Source organism: Solea solea, chromosome 2 (genome assembly GCF_958295425.1).
Source record: "Solea solea chromosome 2, fSolSol10.1, whole genome shotgun sequence".
Lineage (NCBI taxonomy): Eukaryota > Metazoa > Chordata > Actinopteri > Pleuronectiformes > Soleidae > Solea > Solea solea.
Genome location: NC_081135.1, coordinates 26,489,895 through 26,512,730, shown reverse-complemented (window position 1 = coordinate 26,512,730; position 22,836 = coordinate 26,489,895). Strand labels below are relative to the sequence as shown.

General features: G+C 40.2%; 1 protein-coding gene across 4 annotated transcripts in view; it reads right to left on the bottom strand.

The window, feature by feature from the left end:
- tanc1b (tetratricopeptide repeat, ankyrin repeat and coiled-coil containing 1b) overlaps positions 1-22,836 on the bottom strand; it is a 90,824-nt gene that overhangs the window by 11,720 nt on the left and 56,268 nt on the right. For all 4 annotated transcript variants that reach the window (XM_058616324.1, XM_058616335.1, XM_058616352.1 and 1 more), the window contains 11 exons: positions 13,898-14,020; positions 12,460-12,741; positions 12,127-12,281; positions 9,095-9,326; positions 8,819-8,985; positions 5,973-6,580; positions 4,046-4,154; positions 3,709-3,831; positions 1,200-1,436; positions 898-1,083; positions 58-136 (listed from right to left, as the gene is read on the bottom strand). In XM_058616324.1, the coding sequence (XP_058472307.1) occupies positions 58-136; positions 898-1,083; positions 1,200-1,436; positions 3,709-3,831; positions 4,046-4,154; positions 5,973-6,580; positions 8,819-8,985; positions 9,095-9,326; positions 12,127-12,281; positions 12,460-12,741; positions 13,898-14,020 (2,301 nt within the window). The remainder of the gene's footprint in view (positions 1-57; positions 137-897; positions 1,084-1,199; positions 1,437-3,708; positions 3,832-4,045; positions 4,155-5,972; positions 6,581-8,818; positions 8,986-9,094; positions 9,327-12,126; positions 12,282-12,459; positions 12,742-13,897; positions 14,021-22,836) is intronic.

Here is a 22,836-nt window from a genome sequence, read left to right as displayed (position 1 = left end):
TACAGGAGAGCCATGTAATGCAAAAAAAAAAAAAGAGAGAGATAGATGAAAACATACCTGTCTCTCCCCACAGAGTGTCATGGCCATCAATTTGCACAGCATGGTCATTACTCAAAGCCAGTAAGCTGCTCACAACCTGCCAAAAAAAGAAACTTAGATTAATGGCATACTGTTTCAGCACGAGATACCAAATGAAGCTTTACAAGGTTATGAAACATGCAAAAACACAAAGGTCAGATAGTGCTACCTAAGCTAATTATTACCAATTAATCAGAGCAGACTTCACTACTGATGGTCCCTGAAACACTCTATAGGGTTAGGTGAGTTGAGAACTGATCTGATCAGAATCTGATTAATGCTTCATTTTTAACGGAGTGTCCTCATATGTGGCTTAACTGCTGAGCTTGGCCCAGTTGTGATTTTCTTCGTCACCTAAAGAAAAGGCCAAAACAAACCTTGAGCCTGAATGGCACCTGGGCAGCTAAAGACACTGTGCTGTAGTAGACCCTTGGAATACTGCTTTCAAACCTACAAGGCCAAATAGCAGTTCAAACTTTTAAATCATCACTACAGAAGGCTGAGTGCCCGTGTGGTTACAGTCCTCTCTGAGCTTTTTGTTGTGAAAACACACAGGATAGACAGGATTCTGTGCAGCTGGGCAATAAAAGTCAGTGTCTGTTGTCAGTTAAAGTCTCATCAAAGGTCCAGTGTGTAACTTCAGGTACGAGCTAACATTGTAAATGAAGGAGAAGGACATCCTTTCTGGGATGCAAGGACCACCATAGTTCCCTGACGCACTTGGGAAAGGGAGGTTATGGTCTACAGTCTCACAGTTAGATGTCACCAAATCTTACACACTGGACCTTTACGATATAAAACACCTTGCCTGGGTTTTACCTGTGTGTGTCCCATGCTGCAGGCTGCTATCAAAGCCTGCTGTAGAGCTTTGTTCTTCAGAGCACAGTCCTGCTGCTGCCCCTCAGCACTCCAGTCCAGCTCCAGCAGGTACTGGATAATCTCTGGGTGCCCTCGAAGAGCAGCGTGGACCAGCGCACACTGCCCACTCTTATCCACATGGTCAACCTAACAGACACATGAGATTCTTCGTTTTCTTTGGGGGGCAAACAACACCTCAGGTGTAAAGATTCCTAACCAATCTTTATTTATGGAAGTGGTTAAAAACAAACCATTGTCCTTACCTTGGCCCCCCTCTTGCAGAGCAGCATGACTAGGCCCAGGTGTCCCGCAGCAGCCGAGAAGCAGAGTGGGCTCATGCCAGCTTCAGACACCACATCCACGCTGGCGCCAAACTCCAGCAGCAGAGAGGCAATTTCCTGGTGACCAAGGTGGCACTGGACGCAAAGCACCGGAGCGTTGTTGAGGACCTCTGTGCGATAGTTCACGTTTGCCCCACCCAGCATCAGCAGACGGCTCACCTAATTGTTCAAATGGAAACGCAAACATGGACAGCTGGTGTTGGAACAAGGTTATCAATGTATTATTGCAACATCTGTGCTCTTGTTGTATCGGCAGACAATTTCCAATGGAAGTGCTGCAATAGACAAGACAACACAAGCTGCATTTTAATATTAATTGAATTAAACATTACATTGCATTCATCCATTTTAATCCCATTTCCCTACTAAGTAAGATGAAACTGTATTTCACCACTATTGGTACATCACTGCACAGGCATGGCAAGATTGTAGCTACAATTTATTTACAGATTATCATTACAGATTTACAGCTATATGGGTAAAAGTAAAAGTATTTCCCAAGGTAATCTTTACCAATTTATGGCTTTCAAGGATTTGCAGATAACATCGCTAATGACCAATTTAAACAGCAGAACCAAGATCTCAGAATCTAAGATTGATCTCATTTTCCCCATGCTTCAGCCTAATCTTGAGGATTCTGCCAGGCGAAGGTCAGACTCCAGATGAAGTGGTCACACTCCACTAAATTAAATTATTAAGTGTTATTCTCATCCTTGATGAGGAAATCAATAATGAATGCGAAGTCAAATTCAAGCACTGAGCCAAACAAGAATCCGACCACAGGAAATTTGAAATTTGTGTTGTATTTGTTGGATCCTCTGAGGAATAAATTAACGCTAATTCTCTGGTTTTCCTCAGAGGACAGAACAGGGTCAGTTCACTGGCGTCTCCTCGACTGATATAAGAAACAGTAACTCACAAGCGCACAAGATGACAGGGAGTGATGGAACACAAACACGCGCATGAAAAAAAATAAGTTGAATAATTTGTCTTGTAGCATGGAAATATTCGGACATAATGATATATCAGGTTTGTTGGTAATAAATGAAACATGCCTGCATCACATCCAGAAGTAACAAATCATTCTTAGAGTATTCAAGGCCAAGTGTCCCTGTTACACAAATTGTTAATTACATACAGTATATATTTTAGAAAATAACTATTTCTTCTTCCTGGAACACATTTCATCTCTTATTTACTTTCCAATCTCCTCTAAACATTTTTAAATTTCCTTTTAGCCTTACTGACACAAAGGATGTTTTCTTCTCATAACATCATTCAACACTAACAAATAACAAACACCCTACACCCCACTGTACACACTAGACATGATCCAATTCTCAGCATATGAGCAACAAGGAAAATGGAAAGCGCAGCAAGATATACAGGTGTTTTTTTAAATTCAAAAAGGAAAAGAGATTGTAAAGAAAACATGGACTTGAATATGTGAAACACAAAATTTATTCAATAGGAAATAGCATACCTGTGTAAGGAGTTATAAAACATCACGTAATTGCAAAGGTTTAGAGGTGAAGGAAAAATTATAATTATTATTTCATACTTTTTCAGTCCTTTTCAATGATGCAACTAATTGTGTGAGTATCATTTATTCTCATTAACTTTTCCCCCTCTCTGAAAATGACAGTTAGCTTTGTCCATACAGAAAAGAAAAGGACAAAAAAAAACAAGATGCACAAATCTGAGCCAGTGAGGATCTTCATGCTGCTTCTCATTAGTTAGTCTGTGCTGAGCTTACAGACGTACAGAGCATGACATTTCTTAAAATTCACGACATGACTTGCATTTGTGGAATTACTAAAGCATTCAGGGAGGGCATTTACTGCTGTCACTATTAATGCCTTCCATTATAATCCTTATTAACTGCAGCATTTACAAGTTTTAGGAAACATATTTAAACTTAGGTGTAGAGAGTTTGGATTCATTGTTGTATAGGCTGCAAAGATATTCGATTAATCTGGCAATTGTTGATGGATTGATTAATTTATTTGTTATTTAAGTAAAATATTGATTTGTTTTTCCCCCAAACATCGCAATGATGAAATTCCCAAATGTCTTGCTTTGTCCACAAGCCAAAATAATTCAGATTTAATGGTTTCTTTGTTTTTATGGAGTAAAGAAACCATAAAAAATACTCACATTTAAGGAGTTGAAAAATCTGAGAGCTGGTTTTAATAATTAAAAACGCTTGATTATCAAAATAGTTGGCAATTCCTTTAGTGATAGATTATAATTGAGCCTCACATTAGTCAAAAGTTAAGATAAGTCAGTCCTAAGTTCTTCACTGGTGTCTTGAAATAAAAAGCAATGATGAACAAGAAAATTCATTAATTTCCATTTTTAGTATTTAATTAACCCGGATCCACTTTATAAATGGTTGACAGTAACTCCAGAAGCTGAAGAACATCTTTACCTTGACGTTGGGCGTGTACAGGTTCCTCAGGGATGCCAGTGCTGCAGAAAGACCATCAGCGCTGCAGCTAATCCACAAAGCCTGCAGCACACTGGATGACACACCTGTTTTCTTACTCAGGCCCTGTAGACACACACAGACGCACACAAACGCATATATGAATGTATGCATAAGATCAATGAACCTGAACTACACATGCTGCCAGCATCTCTCGTCACGTCCCTTGGCTTAAAACAACACATAAACAGAGAGCCAACACCATGAAATTCAAAGAAGGGATGGATTTCAACTACATATGTGGATACATAAAGAGCATGTGTAGGTTCAAAAGCTGTACCTTGAAGATGTGTGCTTTGAGGATGTGATGTCCCAGCTCCATGGTCTGCTGACGATTCAGTTTCCCCTCTTGGCGTGACAACATGAAAGCCATAAGAGCATGGCCAGTCCTGGATGTGAAAAACAGAGAAAATAATCAGCTGTGAACCAGAATAATGATGACAACACAATAATTAATTATTTTGTTGCACATCTTAAAGAGCCTACAGACATATTATGTGTCCCTTGGTCACAGTCATAAAGACACAATCATGGATGCAACAGTAGCAAGATGGAAGTGAGGAAGCAGGTACTTCTCCTCAGAACTGGTGTAATGTGCTGTAATAAGAACCCCCGTCTACAAAAAAAAATGTTGTCACCTGTAAAGCTTTTGGTCTTTGCATACCTCAGTTAACAGTGAGTCTCTCATTCATTCTGGTCATTAGAAACACTGCAGCGGAGAAGGATTGGGAAGAGTGTAAAACACCTGGGTTCTCCTTCCTGTCTTTACTCAGACTCTATTTCTCGCTAATAAATGCAGAACTTCATTAAACGGATGTGCATGATTGCAGATCACTTTGCTGCGGTTCTAATTCTCTCTATTTATACCCGGGCGTTTGTGTGCATGTGCATAGCCAAACTCTCTAGCTTTTGTTTGTGGTGCACTCACAGACACCAATGTGTGAGCAGAGGTGAAACTGATGAGGAACTCCAAGGAAAACAACAACATCCGACTTGTATTAAATGTGAATGACAGAAGCCTCTGATGTGGGTGAAGGAGTTCTGTAATTGCAGTGAGGTAAAACTTCTAAAGTAGATAAGCCTGACAAACAGGCAGAGAGGGGACAGTTGATTTTCAATGGATTGAAGAATCCATATGACAGGACGCAGTAAGTTTAAAGCTTTGGGCAACATTTTGGAGGCTAACAAGGCAGAGAATTAGATACACACACACACACACACACACACTATAAACCAGAGCATTTGATTTACTCTCTACACCTCTCTTCATATCAGTTTACTCTGCCTGCAAAGCATCTGATCTGATTGAAATATTAACTGATTCAGGGAATTCAGAGAATTGAAAGCCTAAGGGGTAATTACCATCTCAATTGTGCTGATTTTCAAGTAAGAAAGAAAGAAAAAAAGACTAAAGAGAACTGATACATGACTGGAACCGCCTCCAGATAATTGCGGGGGAAAATGAATAACTGGTGAAATCTCACCAAGTACATAGGTGATCATCTAAACAATACACTGGACTGCACTGACCATGCTGCTGGCCTTTACAGGAGGGGACAGAGCAGATTCTATGTGCTGAGGACACTAAGATCTTTTGGAGAGCAGGGGATGCTCCTTAAGACCTCCTATGACTGTGTACTGGCATGAGGCATCTTTTTTGGAGTGGTCTGCAGGGGCAGGGCATCTCAACAGCGGACAGGAAGAGGCTGGAAAGACTTGTATAAAAGACAGCTCAGTCCTGGGATGCCCCATTGACCCAGAGGAGGTGGTGGGAGAGAGGAGGATGATAGCCAAGCTATCATCTATGATGGACAACCTCTCCCACTCCCATGCACAACACCATCACAGCACTGGGCAGCTCCTTCAGTGACAGTGACAGACAGCGGTATCGCAGATCGTTCCTCCCTACTGCTGCTCTCCACATAGACCACATAAAACATGATAATCTTCCAAGTGCAATATCTCATGTGTAATCCTGGTTTACACTGTAAATATTAAGCTCATGCTGTACATATTCTGGTTACTTGTATATGTAATGTATAATGTATATACTGTATAGTGCATTCTATCTTTATTCTATTAAGGTCTGTTTCAAGATGCAATATGTTTAGATAAACTCGAGATTTGTCATGCCTGTAATAGCCCCCCACATTCCTAAAGGGAGAGCTACGGAGTCATTGTATTCCTTTACAAAGAAGAGGACTTACCTGGGGTCACAGAGGAAGTCTGTGCTCTCTCCATCAGCTCTCCACACCAGCCATTCTCTGAATGAGGGGTGGCAGAACATGCGCGTCTTGTCCCGCCGCTTGATGAGGAAGCACGAGAGCAACTCCATGCGCTGCTGGAAGTCCTCCCACTGCAGCTCCCCTTGGATGAAGGTGGCGTTGATGGCCTGAAACAGCTGCTCGTCAGTCATGGGGTGCAGCGAGGCAAGCGCCACATTAAGAATGGGCAGTGAACGCTCAAAGGCTGAATTGGTCATGAACTTCATATTGCACTGCAACTGGTAGAGCTCAGCCAATGAGACTGGCACAACTTTGTAGCTGGCACTTTTGATGACTAGGTGGCCTTTCTCAAACAGGTCCAGAGTTAGTTTGAGATACAGGTAGGAACCCTGGCTGCGAGAGATCAGGTGGCTACTGAGTTTGCCAACTGTGAGAGGGTCAGCCTTTCCATTCAGGCTAATATTGTTCATGATGTCCTTGCTGTTATTGATACGGTATTGTATATATGCATTGAGGTCACTGCCTATCTCGTTGCTGTCAGAAAAGTCATCCAAGGAGATCCTGAAGAAGGGCAGAAGGCTGGTGATCTCCTACAGGAAATGTAAGAAAAACAACATCAGCTATATTTGGCGAAATAAAATGCTTAAAGCTGCAGAGCATAACGTCAGGTGCAAGAACCATGTATCCAGTCAAACTGCTGAACAAATAGGTGGTTGCTTCTTTGTGTTTAGTAGCATAATAGTGTTTCCATCCGTCTTGACATAAAAACTCTTGACTTCTTAACAGTGCTACACAGAGAAACACAGAGAGAGTTGTGTGGCGCTGACAGGCTTAATTAGCACTCTGTGAACTCAATTTACAATGGTTATACAATGATCTCCATACCTGACAATGTATAAAATACAGAACAAGTAATCTAGTTCTAATCTAGTTAGTTAGTCTGCAGTACAAACTGTATCCCTTAATACTACAGTGGAATAATTATGAACTAAAGCATTCTTCAAAATCCTGGACCTTGTTATTAGAGTGCCAGTGGGAAAGCAAATAAACTGATACATTAGGCTAAAGCAGAGTAATACTTCTATGAGGAAAGCAGCACAAGGAAAGTGAGTACTGGAAGACAGTAGATGGATTGATGGTTAGATGGATGGATGGATGGATGGATGGGGTAGGGGCTAGCATGAAAGCAGAGGTCGAGCTAGTGCTCACATTTCAATCTCTGTCCTGGGGGCTGGAAAAATCAATGCACTTTAATCCTCCTATCCATTGCTCGTCTGAGGCTCAAGCAACATCATTTCAGTGAGAAAACACACACTTTCTTCCTCCTCATGACAAGGTAAAGCAAACACAAACACACACACACACACACACACACACTCACTCTCAAAGAATTAAATGTAAAGATCATAATCCACAAGATGGTTGAAGTGCTTGCAACCTGACAGATATTGGTTCAGCAAGCAAATGTCAATAGTTTGACATTTTCATGACACCCATGCACAAAAAAGGTTATGTGATAAACTGAAAATATTTTTTTCATGGCCTCCTCTCTTCCTTGCTTACCATGGCCTCATCACTGCAGTTCTACCAGCTCATCTTTTTTTCTTCTACAGTCTAATGTTGGGTTATCCAAAAATGAAAAACTGTCAAGAGAGAGCTCAGAGGTAATTACCCCAGATTGCCAGTATTACCAACTTGTGGTTGATTTGCTTCCAACAAGCAGCCAAGTAGCAGAAATAAATTATCGTGCAAAACATTAAGATGTCATAGTGAAGTTAATCTATAAACTTTTGCATTTAAACTTCATCTTTCTTATCCTGGTAATTATCATTATCATATGATATGTTTAGTCATCGCCAGTCCATCACAGCGCATTGTGGATCATCAGGATGACATTGACCTCTGATTTTTAAACAACAGTCATGTCAGTTCACGGTTAAGTTCAAGTATGTGAATATCCCTCAAGGCGTTCCATGGGTATCATGTTCCTGAGAATGGGATGGGCAGACAGTGTGAAAACATAATTCCCACCAGCATCAGCTGCCGTAGCACAGTATATCACGGTACAGTATATATCACAGCTCACCTACATTGCTTTCACAGACGGATTTAAGAAAATTGCTTTGTGTGTAGTCAACTGGGACTTCCAAACCAAAAACATCCTTCTACATCATAAAATGATCACTACCGGCTTAAAGGATGTGAATAGATAAAGAGCTGAGGATACAATGTCAGTGCTACAAATGTGCAGATTTAGTTCTAAATTCTAAGTTTATGGTTCACAGCTGCAGGTCTAAAAACAAATCCACTAAACTGGGTTTAAAGCACCCTGTACACTCATGTCCTGTGCACATCAACATCAACGTGGCCACTGTCTGATCAGTAATTGGTAATTTTGCGGGTGTCAGTCAGATGACATTTTTTCCAGGCTCCATGTTTTATCCCAGCAAGAATATATAAATAAGTAAAACCAAAGCCTCAGCCTGTATGAGTATGAATTCAACACAGCCTAGATTTGCTAAACAAAATCACTGCGGAGACTGAAGAACAAGAAGGAGGAGCAGTTCGGCAAGACATTTCAACTTTCACGACCGAAACAAATCTACTGGGTCTGATGTCAACTCAGCAAAAGCTTTAAGAAGTGACAGCAGATTCAACTTGTGGTCTGTTGCTCTTTTTTCATGTGGCATTGTTATGTTTGACAATTCCATTGGGAGGATTCCAGCTTGTTATAACCCTCTGTTTTAACACAAGCAGATGTTCTGTCCTAGTCTAAGAAACATATTTCTGGTAAGACAATACAGGCTTTTTATGGATTTCATCCTTACCATTAAGTTTACCCGGACAGTGACCACAAGTTTAAGCCAGGAGGGGAACTTGGCAATGATCTTGGTGATGAAGGAGGCGATGGTGTCGCCGTAGTCAGGCTTATGGAACTCTGCCTCGTTCAGTCCGTCTATTAAGATGATGTGGTCCTCCTCTGGAATCTTGCGCTCTGTAAAGATAAACAGAGGGCTCAACATGTGCAGTCAGATAAAACGTTCCATAAACAGAACACACCAACGAGTAAGTACATCTTCAAATATTAAATAAATGTGTTTTACCTTTCCGTAGGTTGGCGAGCGGCTCCAGGACCCCCCTTCGGAAAGCAGCCATTGGGTCCTGGACACAGGAGCGCAGGCTGAGCATGCTCTGCAGATGGGGCTCTTTGAGCAGCAGCTCCCGGTAAGCACTGAGCTGGTGTGCTCTACACAGGAGGGCGGCGATGCTGTGTACAAACTCTGGTACCAAGCAAGTGTACGTGTTGTCCGCCTGGCAGTAGTGATATGCCACCACCTGGAACACAAAGAGGGAGAACAACAGATGAGTGCAGGTTGACCCCAGACTTTGGAATGGCTTTAGTAATGAAACAAATGTGTAGCTGGGGACATTGAATATCCTCAAGGTATTTACAAAAGCCAAACGTTTTGTTGATTAACTGATTGAATTCAGTACTACAGCTGCATGACCTGTGGTTAACTTTGTTGTTGTTGATGTTGTTCTATCAGCAGGAGCAAGAAGCGTTTAGTAGAATTCTCTTCTGAAACTTTCTATGGGCGCTTTTTTCTAGTACTCCAACTTGTTTGCAGCTGCCTTGCTTTACTAACACAATATTCCTGTTGCCTCCATCTGTCTAGACATAAAACAATTTTTTATATTTAAAAGTTACGCACTACAGTGTGTGGCTGTTAATATACATCAATTACATAAATATGCATATGTCTTTAACCAGGCTGTGAACATAAATTGATCCATGCATGTTCGCACATAAGTGATGATGATGTAATTGACTGACTCAGATGTTGCTGCAATACTCCTAGGAAGTGTGAATTAGAAGAAGAAAAGAAGGGATGAGAATAGGGGAGAAGGGAAGACAGATGCCCTGAGGATGTATGACTCTGTTCTAATAACAGGGCAAGCTGCAGGAGGTGACACACTTCCACAAACAGCAGGTGACGTTTTCCTCCACTAGTTCTATGTGCTTATTGCTCCATAAAATGTGCTGTGATTTAAAATCAAATCTGTTCAGATGACTAGAGTTAGAGTTTGGTCAAAAGTGGGTTGCTGTGGTGGGAGACGATCATGTCCATCTTGGGGGCCACCATGATGGTTCTCAGGCTAAGATGAAATATAGGCTGATAATTACACTGAAATGCCATTCGCTGAAAATAGCACAGATGCTGTGATCCATAAACTTTTGTCCGTTATTTACAGTCTTACAATGGTGGCATCCAACAGGAAGACTGCAGTTGTTATCTTTTTCTCTAAAAAAAAACAACAACTCACAGACTCAAATAGTGTGTCTCTGAAGAGAGGTGATTGTTATGAAACATTGTTTAGTCAAAAATGTCTTCATTTGTTCAATCATTTGCATTATGAACAAAGAACAACAATTTGTTGTGGTGTTTTCCTTAGAAAAATCATTCATTTCAAACACTTCGCACAAGACAATGACAGTGAATGCTTTGCACAAATTGATGGCAACGGATGGGAGCTGTCTAATTACCTAATTGTATTTTGCGTGAAAGCAGTATTTCACATTTAGCTGCTATTTGTATGACTACAATGAGCCAGCTGCCAAAAAGAATGCAGGGATAGTTATCATGGTGTAAAAGGTTAAAGTTAAGGGCTAAGTTACAGATGATGTAACAATCTGCAGAGCACCTGCACTACTGCACCCACCTGCACACCAATTAATATAATGTTAAGAAATATTTCACCAAAAAGTGTAAGTAATAAATCACAAACGTAGAGATAAACCACGACATGTAATGGCCTCAGTGCCCATGTGAGACCACACTTGAATCAAGTGATTAAAAGATTAAAAGAAAGTGTTGCATCAGTCGACCGACATCACAGGAGCAGAGCACTTGTTTGAAACGCTTTACACAATAATTGGCTTGAGGGCTGCTGCCTTGGACGTTTAGATGAGCCTCAGTAGTATACAGTCAGCTCTCAGGCTGGTGCGGGGGCTTTAACAGTCCCACTGACACATGGATGTTGTACAATTGTTGCCTCATGCCCCATTCCACTACTGAGGTGACATCCGAACTAAAATTAAAAAAAGTGTCAAACCCTGAGGATGTAAGAAGGATACCATCATATAATCTGTAACATTCAAATGAAAATGGAGCAGCCAATGAGAAGAGTTTCATATTCAAAAAGCAAAGGAATACCAACTAATGAATGCCTTTGAGTTTCTTTTGTAAGTTTTTACAAGACAGACATTGCTTCCTGTAAGCCAATCAGTGTTGAGTATGCAATGCTTCTGTTGTATAACAGAAAGAATAGAGGCAACCAGATTAAAAAAATAGGAGATAAAGGAGATGTTTCTGCCATTGAAATTATTTCAAAATGCTGAATACATGACGATAAAATTGACGACAGCAAAGAGCTTATTTTGGTTTAAAGCTCTGAGAAAGTACAGAGAAAAGAGCCTGTGCTCGTCTTCATTACTCACAATGCAGTGGCTTCCACTGAGACCTAAAAGGGCACGTTACATACCAAAGGTCAAAGTTTCCTTTATTCCCACTTCCTCAGTCACACTACAGTACCGAGATGCTGCAGACCTTTAAAAACGAAAACTAATTTTTCACTGCCGAGTCTTTCGCTAACTGCATCTCAAGTCAAACAACCCAGTTATATTAAGGTCTCTGAAAGACCAATGGTGGCCCTGTCTTTCATAATCTCAACCGCCTGCCAAATACCATCCATATTTCACAGGACCAACATCAAACAAATAAACACAAGCAACCATCAATGAAATACACACATAAATCAGCAGAGTCAAGTCACAGAGTCAGGTTTCTGCACGTCTCTCACATACTGAGAGCAATTTTGCACCATCACCTTTGTAAAAATGTTTCACTGGCAAGCACACACAAGGGGGAAGGAAAGAAAAGCAGATATGTGCCGTCCAAGAAAATTGATGCAATACCTCAATTCATGCACACAACAGACAGCAGATCTCAATGCATAAAGACAGTACAATGACTCAAATGATTGATCTGCCACTAAAGAGTTGTTCTTCTCTATTCATTTTTAAAGAAATATGAAGAATTCTGAGTTCCTGCTGAGGTCGGGGCTGTAGTCATACCTTTGCAGCCAGACGTTTAACTGCCACCTCCCTGCGCTGCTGCATCTCGGGGGTCCCCGGGCAACTGTTAGTCCTCAGTGTGTTGGTGGCACTGGAAGGTGGAGTGGGCTGTGGGGGCTGACTGAGAGGAAGTTCTGTGCCCAGTCCTCCACCACCTGGCAGAAACAGGATGATATGATTTATACCAGTTATTATTAGATGCTATTAGATGAATGTTTAGATGCTATTTTGTGCATTTTCCTCACTCAATTTCTATACTGCAAACAAATATTAATGTATACACCAAATTTGCAACTAATAAGGTTTTCACATCAAAAGAAAAAAGTTTCTTACTTTTAGGGGAGGCGCTGGGACTGTTGGAGGCGATCTGACGCATGCGGCCTCCGTGGCAACTTAGTGCTACTAGACGGGAGATAATGGCCGTCTTCCCATAACCCACACTGCCCACCACTATAACACCCTGGTTCTCTGTGGATTCACCGGCCTTCAAGGCATCTTCCAGCTGCTGAAAGAGCCAATCTCTGCCCACGAACACAGAGTCTGTGGTGATGCTGGGCACCTCGAACAACAGGGGCTTGAGCATGATGTCCACAGGTTTGTAGGGAGCAAAACGAGCTGAGGAAGAGAACATAGAAAACAAACAAGCAATTAATTGTACTTGTTGAAACATTAAACATCATAACCAACAACAATAACCACACTGGACCTTTTCTCTACCTGACAAGGAAATGTTATGTGTGTTGAAGCGCATCCATAATTTAAGCCAGAATAAATTTATCCTTCATTCTTCATTTTTTTCTGTGGTCTTGAAAATGTCATTTTGAAAACTGAGTACTCAAAATGCAATCACAGCAGCATAAGTGGACTGCAGAGAGGATTTTCCATCCAGACCACTTCAGCACTAATTAAATCTCAGAACACTTTTCTTTCTATTTTGATCCCTACTAATACCAGTAGAAACTTACAATACAGCTGCTGTTTTGTTTTTCCGTATATTTTTTTTGTTTGTTTTTTTATCCCTGTAAGATTTTTCTACAGTAAGAAATTACCCGAAATCAGAACGCCAAAAATTCATCAGAGGTAATTTCTATTTGGCAAGGAGAAAGTTGATTTATTAGGCAATAATTCGAGAGATTGATGGCAAGACTCCTAAATATACAAAAGTTTGATTTATTAGGACAAGGAATGTTATATGATGAGATTATTCTTTAAAATAATTATTATGCACTCTCAAGTTAAATTACATCCTGGATCAGTAACGATTACCCATCCACACATGAATGTAAAATTAACATGATCCTGATGTAACAACTTCATGTAGGAAAGGAAGCAGACGTTCTCAATTGAGGGTTAAATACTTTGAGTATCTAATGATGTTGTATTAAATAATTCATGGTCTCATCAAATATTCACTCAGTGGGATTTCTCTCAGCTAAACAGCATTCCAAACATATATTTAAGGCGGATGAACAAAGGAATTACTATTATCCGCAAAGCTGGGGAACAACCTTCAAACTAGTGTTAATACCACTCAGTGCAGCGGTGTTTGCGTTGGCGGACTGAATATGAAGGTAAACAATGAGTATGACTTTACATTGGGTTTTCAATTCCAGTTTATATTAACCGTGTATGAAATTTAAAAACCCTCTTCTTTCATTTTCATGTCACAGAGTGCAGTCAAAACAATGAAGAAAACATTTGATCACTATTAACATAATGTCACATTGTCAGAATCATGTCTACCTGAAGCAATAATGCATGCTGCTCTCACCTTTAGAGTCCTGAGGTGGCCTTCCTCCTGTATTGTGCCAGGGTAAGCGGATGGATGTCCGCAGGGGGGTGTTGCGCTGTTCATCAAGAAAGCTCAGGTCTTCCAGCTTTGTGGAACTGGTCGCTGGAGACAGAGACGGACAAAAAAAAAATAAGAGACAGTGAAGCAGACACTTTGGTGCATTTTGAGTGTATTAGGCACAAATACTGTATAGCATTAAGTGCCAGAATGAAATGGATTTTGTGGCATCTCCAAGAGAGATGAGTGAAGAGTAAGAGAGTCTGTGTGCTGTGACATTTGTAGCTTGCTCTAGGTAATGTGCGCAGGTACCAGATTTCTGTATCAGTATTTCAAGACAGAAATGTTGTTTGTTTGTTTTTTTTATTTGATTTGAGCTGACAGCTTAAGTGGAACAGACCACAATATGTGTAACTCAATTCAAGAGCAAGGCCAAATGTTGTGACACAAAACTTTAATAGAGTTAACATATGAAGGAGTCTTCTTGAAACAGGAATTATATATGTTGTCTCTTTTAAAGCTAAATTCTGTAAATGAAAAGCAGTTCAACTACCTTTTTCAAGCATAGGCTGTATAGATACTAAAAGATGTGCGTTGGTGCAATTAGATTTCTCTCCTCCAACTGCAGCTCACTGTTCTACAATGCTATCTCCATGGTGATCCTGCTCTCTTGGCCCTGCTGAAGAGCAGAATTAAAGCTGCTGCTCTCTACTTTATCAGTGTCCGCTGGCAAGACTGTCACAAACACTCAACTCTTCGGCATCACTTGGTCGCAAACGTACTCTCTGGAATGTCCCACTAATTAAAACTCGTCTGCTACCATCAACTACAATGTTGACTGGAATGGAAGAAGGCCTATGTGGTCACTTTTACTTTTACTAGTTGATGCTTTTTCCCACAAGTTACATTTTTAAATACAAGCAAATGGCCATCACATTCACATACTTTTCAAATGAGTTCACACAATACTGATTAAGCCCATCAGCTCAACACAACAAGTGATTCATTTTAGGTCAAGACAGATGGAAGCAACAGCAACCCTGTGTGAGTAAAGCGAGATGGCTACTAACAGGTTGGAGTATGACTGAAAACAGAAAGAAGCACAGACGAAAAGTTTCAGAAGTAAATACGTTTGCTCAAAAAAAACCTCGTCTTTCTGCAGCTTGGTGGGATTAAAAGTTGTTGGCCCTTCTACGAACACAAAATCTCCCTCAATAAGATGAAGAACGTAGCATACAAATAATGTTACACTGTTTCTGTTCATGGAAACCAGAGTAATAACATCAAAGAACGTGTGCCCCGCAGGTTTAATACATACGACATAAGTCTTAAGAATTATCAAAGAGAAAAAAATACATACACTGTATATACATTTTTGTTGTTGTAAGTTATATAAATAAAACAGCAAATTAAAATACATATGCAGAAGTATTCAGCAATGCAGCACGGACACTTCAAATGTCATCATACAGCTAAACTACACAGCTACTTACATGCAACAGAAGAGCCTGGAAGGACAATGGGAATTCTCAAAGCCCTCCCCCTGTTCCCCAGTATGGAATATATTTGTGCAGGCAAACAGGCAAGTAGGCAGGGTTCAGACCCTCAGTTAAATCTATGAAGAGTGTTCCCAGTGGATGAGCTCACCGAGGGCACAAAAGCGTTTCCTCTGCCCCAGTGCTCCCATGCAGGCACACTGGCAGCATTCAGCTGCTGAGCTGAAGGCTTGGCTGCCCCCTCTCCAGTGCTCAGCCAGTCACAGCATCCAAAGCATTAGGCTCTCACTCAATGAATACAGAGGAGTGTCACCGTCCCTACACCCACTACATGCATGCACAGACCTCTGTCTAAGTGCTGCGTGCATGTGCACACACAAAACTTAAAAATGAATTCTAAGACACATCAATGGAAAAGCAAGAGATTTCTTCCCCAGTGGCTGATTACGGTTTGTAATAAGCTGCTACTGTCATCCAAATAAATAGTCTTGGGTGGTGTAGGGTGAGGGCTAAGAGAGAAGGATGCGATAAAAAGTGAGAGAGTGACACGGATACTGTGGGGTGTGGGAGGTGGAGGTGAGGAAAATGTGTTACCGGGAGAGAGAGAGAGAGGGAGAGGATGGACAGTGAATCAAGTCTATGCAGCAAATCGCTGCTACTGACATCAGCAGGGCACATGAGGACATTCTTGATTTTTTTTCTTCCTTTTTTTCTTTATATCTTTGCAAGATATCAGAGGGAGAAGGCACCATTAACATTATACTACACAAAACATATTTTCTATAGTAATCCAAAAAGCAAAGACTGAGACAAATGCCTAGTTATTTAAATGCCTCTACTTCTTTATTCCTATCTATTGTAATACATCCTGAGCCATCTTCTTTTTATCTTAAGTCATATCTCTTATCCACAACTCCTTCAAGGCCAAAAATCCCCATAGGCTTCACATTCCCGTCACATTCCTTCAGTCATCTTCAAATCTTTTTTTTCTACCCTCCTTTCTATTCTTGTACATCTCTACTCATTGATAAAACGTACATATGATACCCTGAAAACCCTCATTTTGGTTGGAGAGACTTTGAAGCTGCACAAAACCTGCATTCTAATGAAAATGGGGTTTGTTTTTTCCTCAGGCAGTCCTGCCCTTTGAAACCGTCAGTGCTGTTTCCCGTGACAGAACAGAGAAAAGGACTGAGCTCGTCTGGTCCAACTACTGCCCCCCCCCGTCCTTACGTCACTGACTCGACTCCCTGTTCTTCTTTTACAATGCTCATACGATCAATATTCTCTTTCTCTCACTTTGCCTTTTGCAAATTGCACAAGTTCATGATGACCTTTGTGTGACACTGCATGATTGAGACAAAAAAAACAAACATCATTTTTTGAAATACAGCTGAAAGCTCTCCAAAGTCTCTTAAAACGCAATAGATATAATGAATTATCAACTGCACGTCCATATGTGTGCTGTAGTAAATTATCTGTGCCCCTAAACTGACCTTTTAAATCAAAATGTCTTTAGCTTAAGCTGAGTAAGAGCTAAGTAGAATTTAGAGGGCCTGAATGCAAATTGGGCTGGTTACCAGGGACCTTTTTAAAAATCCTTCAGCTGCAATAGTCCCACGAAAAATAAATAGTGTGTCCAGTCCACACTATGTAGACGTCACTGAGCTTTCATTGGGATTTTTTTATTTTTTCCAATGTGAAAACTTGTGACTGTGAATAATAATGATTTATTTTGAAGTTTATCAGATTTACAATGCTGCACAAAATTGATTCCCACTGCAGGGTGCAGATGAGACAGTCCATCACAAGGTTTGGCAGACACTGTCCTCAGTTGTGGCCCTTAAAGCATTTATCTAACTTAACCATAACCTGACCCTGAACTCTGATGGATGCAAAGCCAAGAAGAAACAATGTACGAAAGATGCAGAACAGTCCACAGTCAAGTGGACAGTGACAATGCCATAATACTAATGTTTAGCAGATATAATGTTTACAATGTTCACCCTCTTCCTATATGTACAGTTATTCATTCCTGTGAGTGTCACCCCACCCTATTGTTTATTTATCACTGTATGTCAGGACTGATGAATGTTTTTTTATTGTACCAGTTTATTGCACCAGTTCTCAAAAGAATCCAACACTTATCTTATTGTCTTGTGAAGACTATAGGGATTCTATTGTATTCTAATCTAATCCTAAAGTTATTACCAATGTATTTTACAATTTTAATCATTTATAATTTTTAACAATTAAGTCAACTGGCCATCTTACATACCAAATGACAGTTTTTCAGGCATATTCCAAGATGACAATGCCAATATTCATGTGGTTCAAATTGTGAAAGAGAGGTACAGGGAGTATTGGACATTATTTTCACACCTGCACTGGTCCACACTGTGTACAGACCTCAACCCAATTGAGAATCTTTGGAATGTCATACTTGACCAACCCTGTGCCAGGAGTTATAGAAAAAGGCAGGACATTACAACGTCCATGCCAGCCTAACATTTGCACAGTTCCTAATCAGCCATTACATAATTCTCAGTGGCGGCATGCTGTTAATCATACTTCAACAAATAACTCTGTTGTGGCCAGAGTAGTTAGCTAAAAATGGTCCCTTTGAGACTGGGCATTTGGCAAGTTCTGATCCAATGGAATGCCACTGAGCAGAATTTTAAATGGATCGTCAAAACTCAGTCTAATTGATCGCTGTAAGCATTTTTTTTGTTTTCCTCCTGCTGTTTCAGCGGCACCAACAATTCTCTGAAAATTGACATTTCAAAAGATGTGACTGTGACCTTTTCAGAAAGCTGCTGGACATGAATGGCGCATGTGTTTTCTTCATGCTTTCTTTTCATTTTCTGGTCTGAACAGATCAATGTCTACATAAAGCCCAAGGCAGCACTGAATTCCATGGCTACCTGAGGACATCACAAAACACTGACAGTATGCGGGCATAGCCTCAAGCAAGATGAAAAAGCTACAGCAGACAATACTGTCTTTAAAAAGCTGCTAGATAAGACAGAAGCTTGCAGCATTTCAGACAAAAGAGCTATCATGCCTTCCTATTCCAGTGCAACAGTGGGACAAACAGTGAACAAAACATACACGCAACTCTTATTTGAGAGACTTTTGTAATATAACTAGGGCTGCAACAAACGATTATTTTCATAATCAATTAAACTGTGGATTATTTTCTCAATTAATCTAGTGCTTGTTTGGTCCATAAAATGATATAAGGTGTAAATAAACCCCTAATAAACCCCTAAACCACTTTTTCAGGTAATACCAGTGTACTGTATGTGGGTATCGAGTAAAGTTATTTGTTGATACAGTTGCAAATCTTTACAATTTTGTGTAAAGTATTGAAATTATACATGTGATAAAAATCAGTGCATATACTGCCTCTCTGGTCAAACACCAGCTACTGCATTCCAATTTTACCATTGGCTTTCTTAGTCCATACTTGCATCACTGGTTGTCACTCCCTTGACTAATCAGCACAAGGCTCCTTGTCCCGGACTCCTCCCTCTTTTTGTAAAGGCAAGAGCTGTTTCTCTGTAATTTTTCTCTCCCCAATATGCGAAGCGCAGGATGAGCAGCGCCTTGTTAGACAGCTGCAACTCGGTGTCAGATTTCACTACCAGACCACACCTTCCATTGCTCTGTACTTGCCCTACCTAGTAAAACTTTGCAGAAAATATTTGCAAACTAGTGATGCATCTATTATATACGGATATCTGATGTCAGCATAGCTTCCTTCAAAATAATGTTTTGAGGGGTGGCAGAACTGGTTAATCAAATAAATCACAATTTAACCAAAAACCTGCAGACAACCTATTTGCCAGCTTACTATGACAGATGATGTTAAATGTGAAAAATGATGTTATAAAATGATTTTATACCTCAAATATAATATACCACACCATTTTGAAAATTTCTCAAAATATATTGTGAAACAAATGACATGTACATTGTCACTACTGTGTTAATATATATATTAATAGCAGATTAATAGTTATTACGCCTGAGATTATAACTAATAGTGTTCTATTTTGAAAACAAAACAAATGTATCCTTTAATCAGATATCAATGAATCAGAGACTTCCTAACAAAGAAAAATCACGATTCACACATTTTACTGTTGAGTTGAGGGCTGTTTCTGCTGTTTCTTGTGATGTTGGGCGGTAGAAAAAGGACTGCATTGAAGTGTCATGCTTAGAAAAACAAATAAAAGATTTTCTCAAAGTGTTTTGATGAAAATGAAGCCTAGAAAACAGCCAGTCATATTGCTTTATGGCTCATGGGTCTCTTTGTTTTTCTCAAAGTATTTACCATGGGGTCAGCTGTGACCTTCAAAACAGGATCTGATTTTAATGTTAAATGGATGATAAATATTTGTGGTCCCTTGTGACAACTTTTAAAGCAGCAAATACAAGATATGGCAGAAAATACATTAGTTTCTATGAAGAATTTTGGCAGGGTTACCAGCTTGGACTAATGTTCTAATGACAAACTGTGTCTAGAGAGGCATCTGAATTCAGACCTACAGTGACAGGTGGTGTGAGCCAACATTTGTGTTACTTGCCACAGCAAATGCAGGCTCCACACAGTGTTCCCACTGCGACCCAAGGAGACGCTAACCACTGAGTGAGAGTGTGTGTGTGTGTGTGTTCACCAAGGCTGTGCAAATGAAACTTCTCAGTGATATGCAGCCATTCCTTGTACATTCCAAGTTGCCTTTAAGGAATTTTGGGCCTTTGTGCGGCAACGCTCTGCAACTTTTAGTCATTACCTCAACTGTCTGTTGTAGCTACCGACATATTCCACTGCTGAGTCGAGTGATAAAAGTAAAGTAGTGTCACATTCAGATGAGTGAAGTCATACTGCATGTACATTTTTACTTTATTCAGGCTACAACCTGGGTACGGATTGTCAGGTGATGTAACACTGAAAGAGTTAGGTTCAATTAATGCCCATATTGAATAGCTCTCTATGAAATCTGTCAACACAGGACATAGAGCAATAGATATGAACTAAAAATATAAATTTCTCTGCATAGTTTGGCTGAGAAATTATATAACTTATATATACGCCAGTATTTATATATGTATTATAGGGAGATGGAGGAAAAAAGAGTAGAAACGACAAAGGACTACTCATTCTGTTATAACATTCAATAAGATTTTAACAATTAGGTAAACAAATCGTGTTTGTCAGTGTAAAATGAATGCGTCAGTTGCAAACACCTCACGAAATGGTACATGAGGTGTTGTGTTATTCTATAATTCTATACTGCCTTTAAAAATATATGAATATAATATACTATACTCGATATACCATGTAATATAATGTGAAAAGGGAGTGGGGATCATTTATGTCCTTTTATTTCAAGTTTTCCATCAGTGTATTTGGGTACAAACTATCCAGCCGTTCCAGCCGTATATACATATATATATATATATATATATATTTTCATACAGGGCTCTACATATCCTTGTTTGTTGTTGCAAGAAATGGGCAAATTCACAATACACGCTTTGCTATCCTATTGTTTATGCTGATGTACAAAGCCACATTACAAAGATAAGTCACAGAAGTTCTGGCACACAATAAATGTACAAATGACAAATACATTTGTACTTGATTTGCACAATGACATCTCTTCCATTCAGCTCCTTCCTGCTTCAGTAATTGCTTTTTTCTAATTCTTTTCTTTTTTTTAATTAAATTAAATTTCTACCATCCCCGGCACAACAATTATTTTTGGTCATAAATGAAGCTTTTGCAACAAGTCATCCATGTCCTCTCACAGGGCCTTCTCACACGGCGTAAATTCTGAGGTGTGATTTCCACAGGCCCCTAGAGGGTAATGCTGCATAACTATGACATCAGCCCATAAACTCCTGGTAGGACACATGGAGACAGGCACACTGATGCTTACACACCAACCAACACACACTAACACTCAAATACTTCCTGGTCTGTTAGCTTTACGAGGCATTGTGTGTGTCTGCAGTGTTCAGGTTTATGGCAGAGGGAAACGGCGAGATGCACAAGGTTATGGACCCATGGAACAACAGAATGGGCAATGAAAAGATATATCCAGCACAACCCCTTATACAACTTCATGCTGACAATGTGGGCACAGATTCAGCTATAGAAACACTGTCCAAGTGATGTGGAAAAAAAACCTTGCATAGTGTGAAATATACACATAAGCTGTGGCATGTGTTCTATAACTGAAACATGAAACACATGCTTCTATTCCCGCAGTATGCCTAGTGTCCATATTACTCTTTTAAGACAATATGTGCAATGATCATTGAGGACGTTCAGAAGAAGCAGATTGCCATCATCAGTGAAGTGGACTTTCCTTCAGCCTGGCCTTCTTAGTATCTCTGTAATTTCACCTCACATGTAGAATTGTCCGTTACTGCAAGACCGCTTATTGTCATTTTACACTTTTCATTTGTTTGTTTGTTGTCAGAGTTATCCTCCATTTCATACACATTTTACTTTCCCGAGAGGAGTGAGTTAGACCAGAATAGAATGAGCCATTATTGTCTCCATAGGGAGAAATTTGTCCTGGACACCCGAGAGAACATTAATGGCGCCACACCACCACTTTAAATAGTCTAGTCTGCAACAGCTATAACAATCAAATATGTTTCTATTAGTCTGGCCAACCTAATAGCAAGCATGTGCAGTATGCTCCCCTGGGTACTGACTAAGATAACTACAATTTGATTGGATATGGAGCTGCAAAGAACATCGCTGGTAATCACAGTTCACTTACATGTTCAGGAGAACTTGTCACTTGCTTAACAACAGCATTCAAATTTGATATTTGTTGAATTGATCTGAACCAAGTTTGAAAGGAAGACGTAAAGAGCTGTGTTTTAAAAACCGCAAAAAACAGAGGGAGTAAATGTGAGGGAGACCTTGTAGTGGAAAAGCTCCAAGCAGAGGGGGTAGCAAGGGGTATCAACAACTGTGACAGCTGTGTGGATATGGCGAGCTGAGCCGTAACAGGGAAGTTCCAGGGCAGGAATGCAGAACAGATCAGCCAGACAGTAGCTTGCGCTTAGTCCAACATGGCCTGCCATGTGGGGGTACAATGCACAACAGCTGGCTAGTCCATAACTTCTGCCTCGATACCCTGCTCCACTTTGAAAAGGACAACCTGCCCTCTCAAAAACACCAACATTCCATTTTCTCTACATCTACACTTCTCCACGTCTTTTTCTGTCACTGTCTGCCACTTGCTTGGAATTGAAATGACACAACTTGTCAGCCTCAGGCAGTTGACAATCTTATAGTGTCACAATCATGAACTGACTGTACACAATGCAAAAAGACTACCTAACACTGAGTCGCAGCTTTCCTCGCCAAACAACAAAGGTTACTAGGCTACAAGG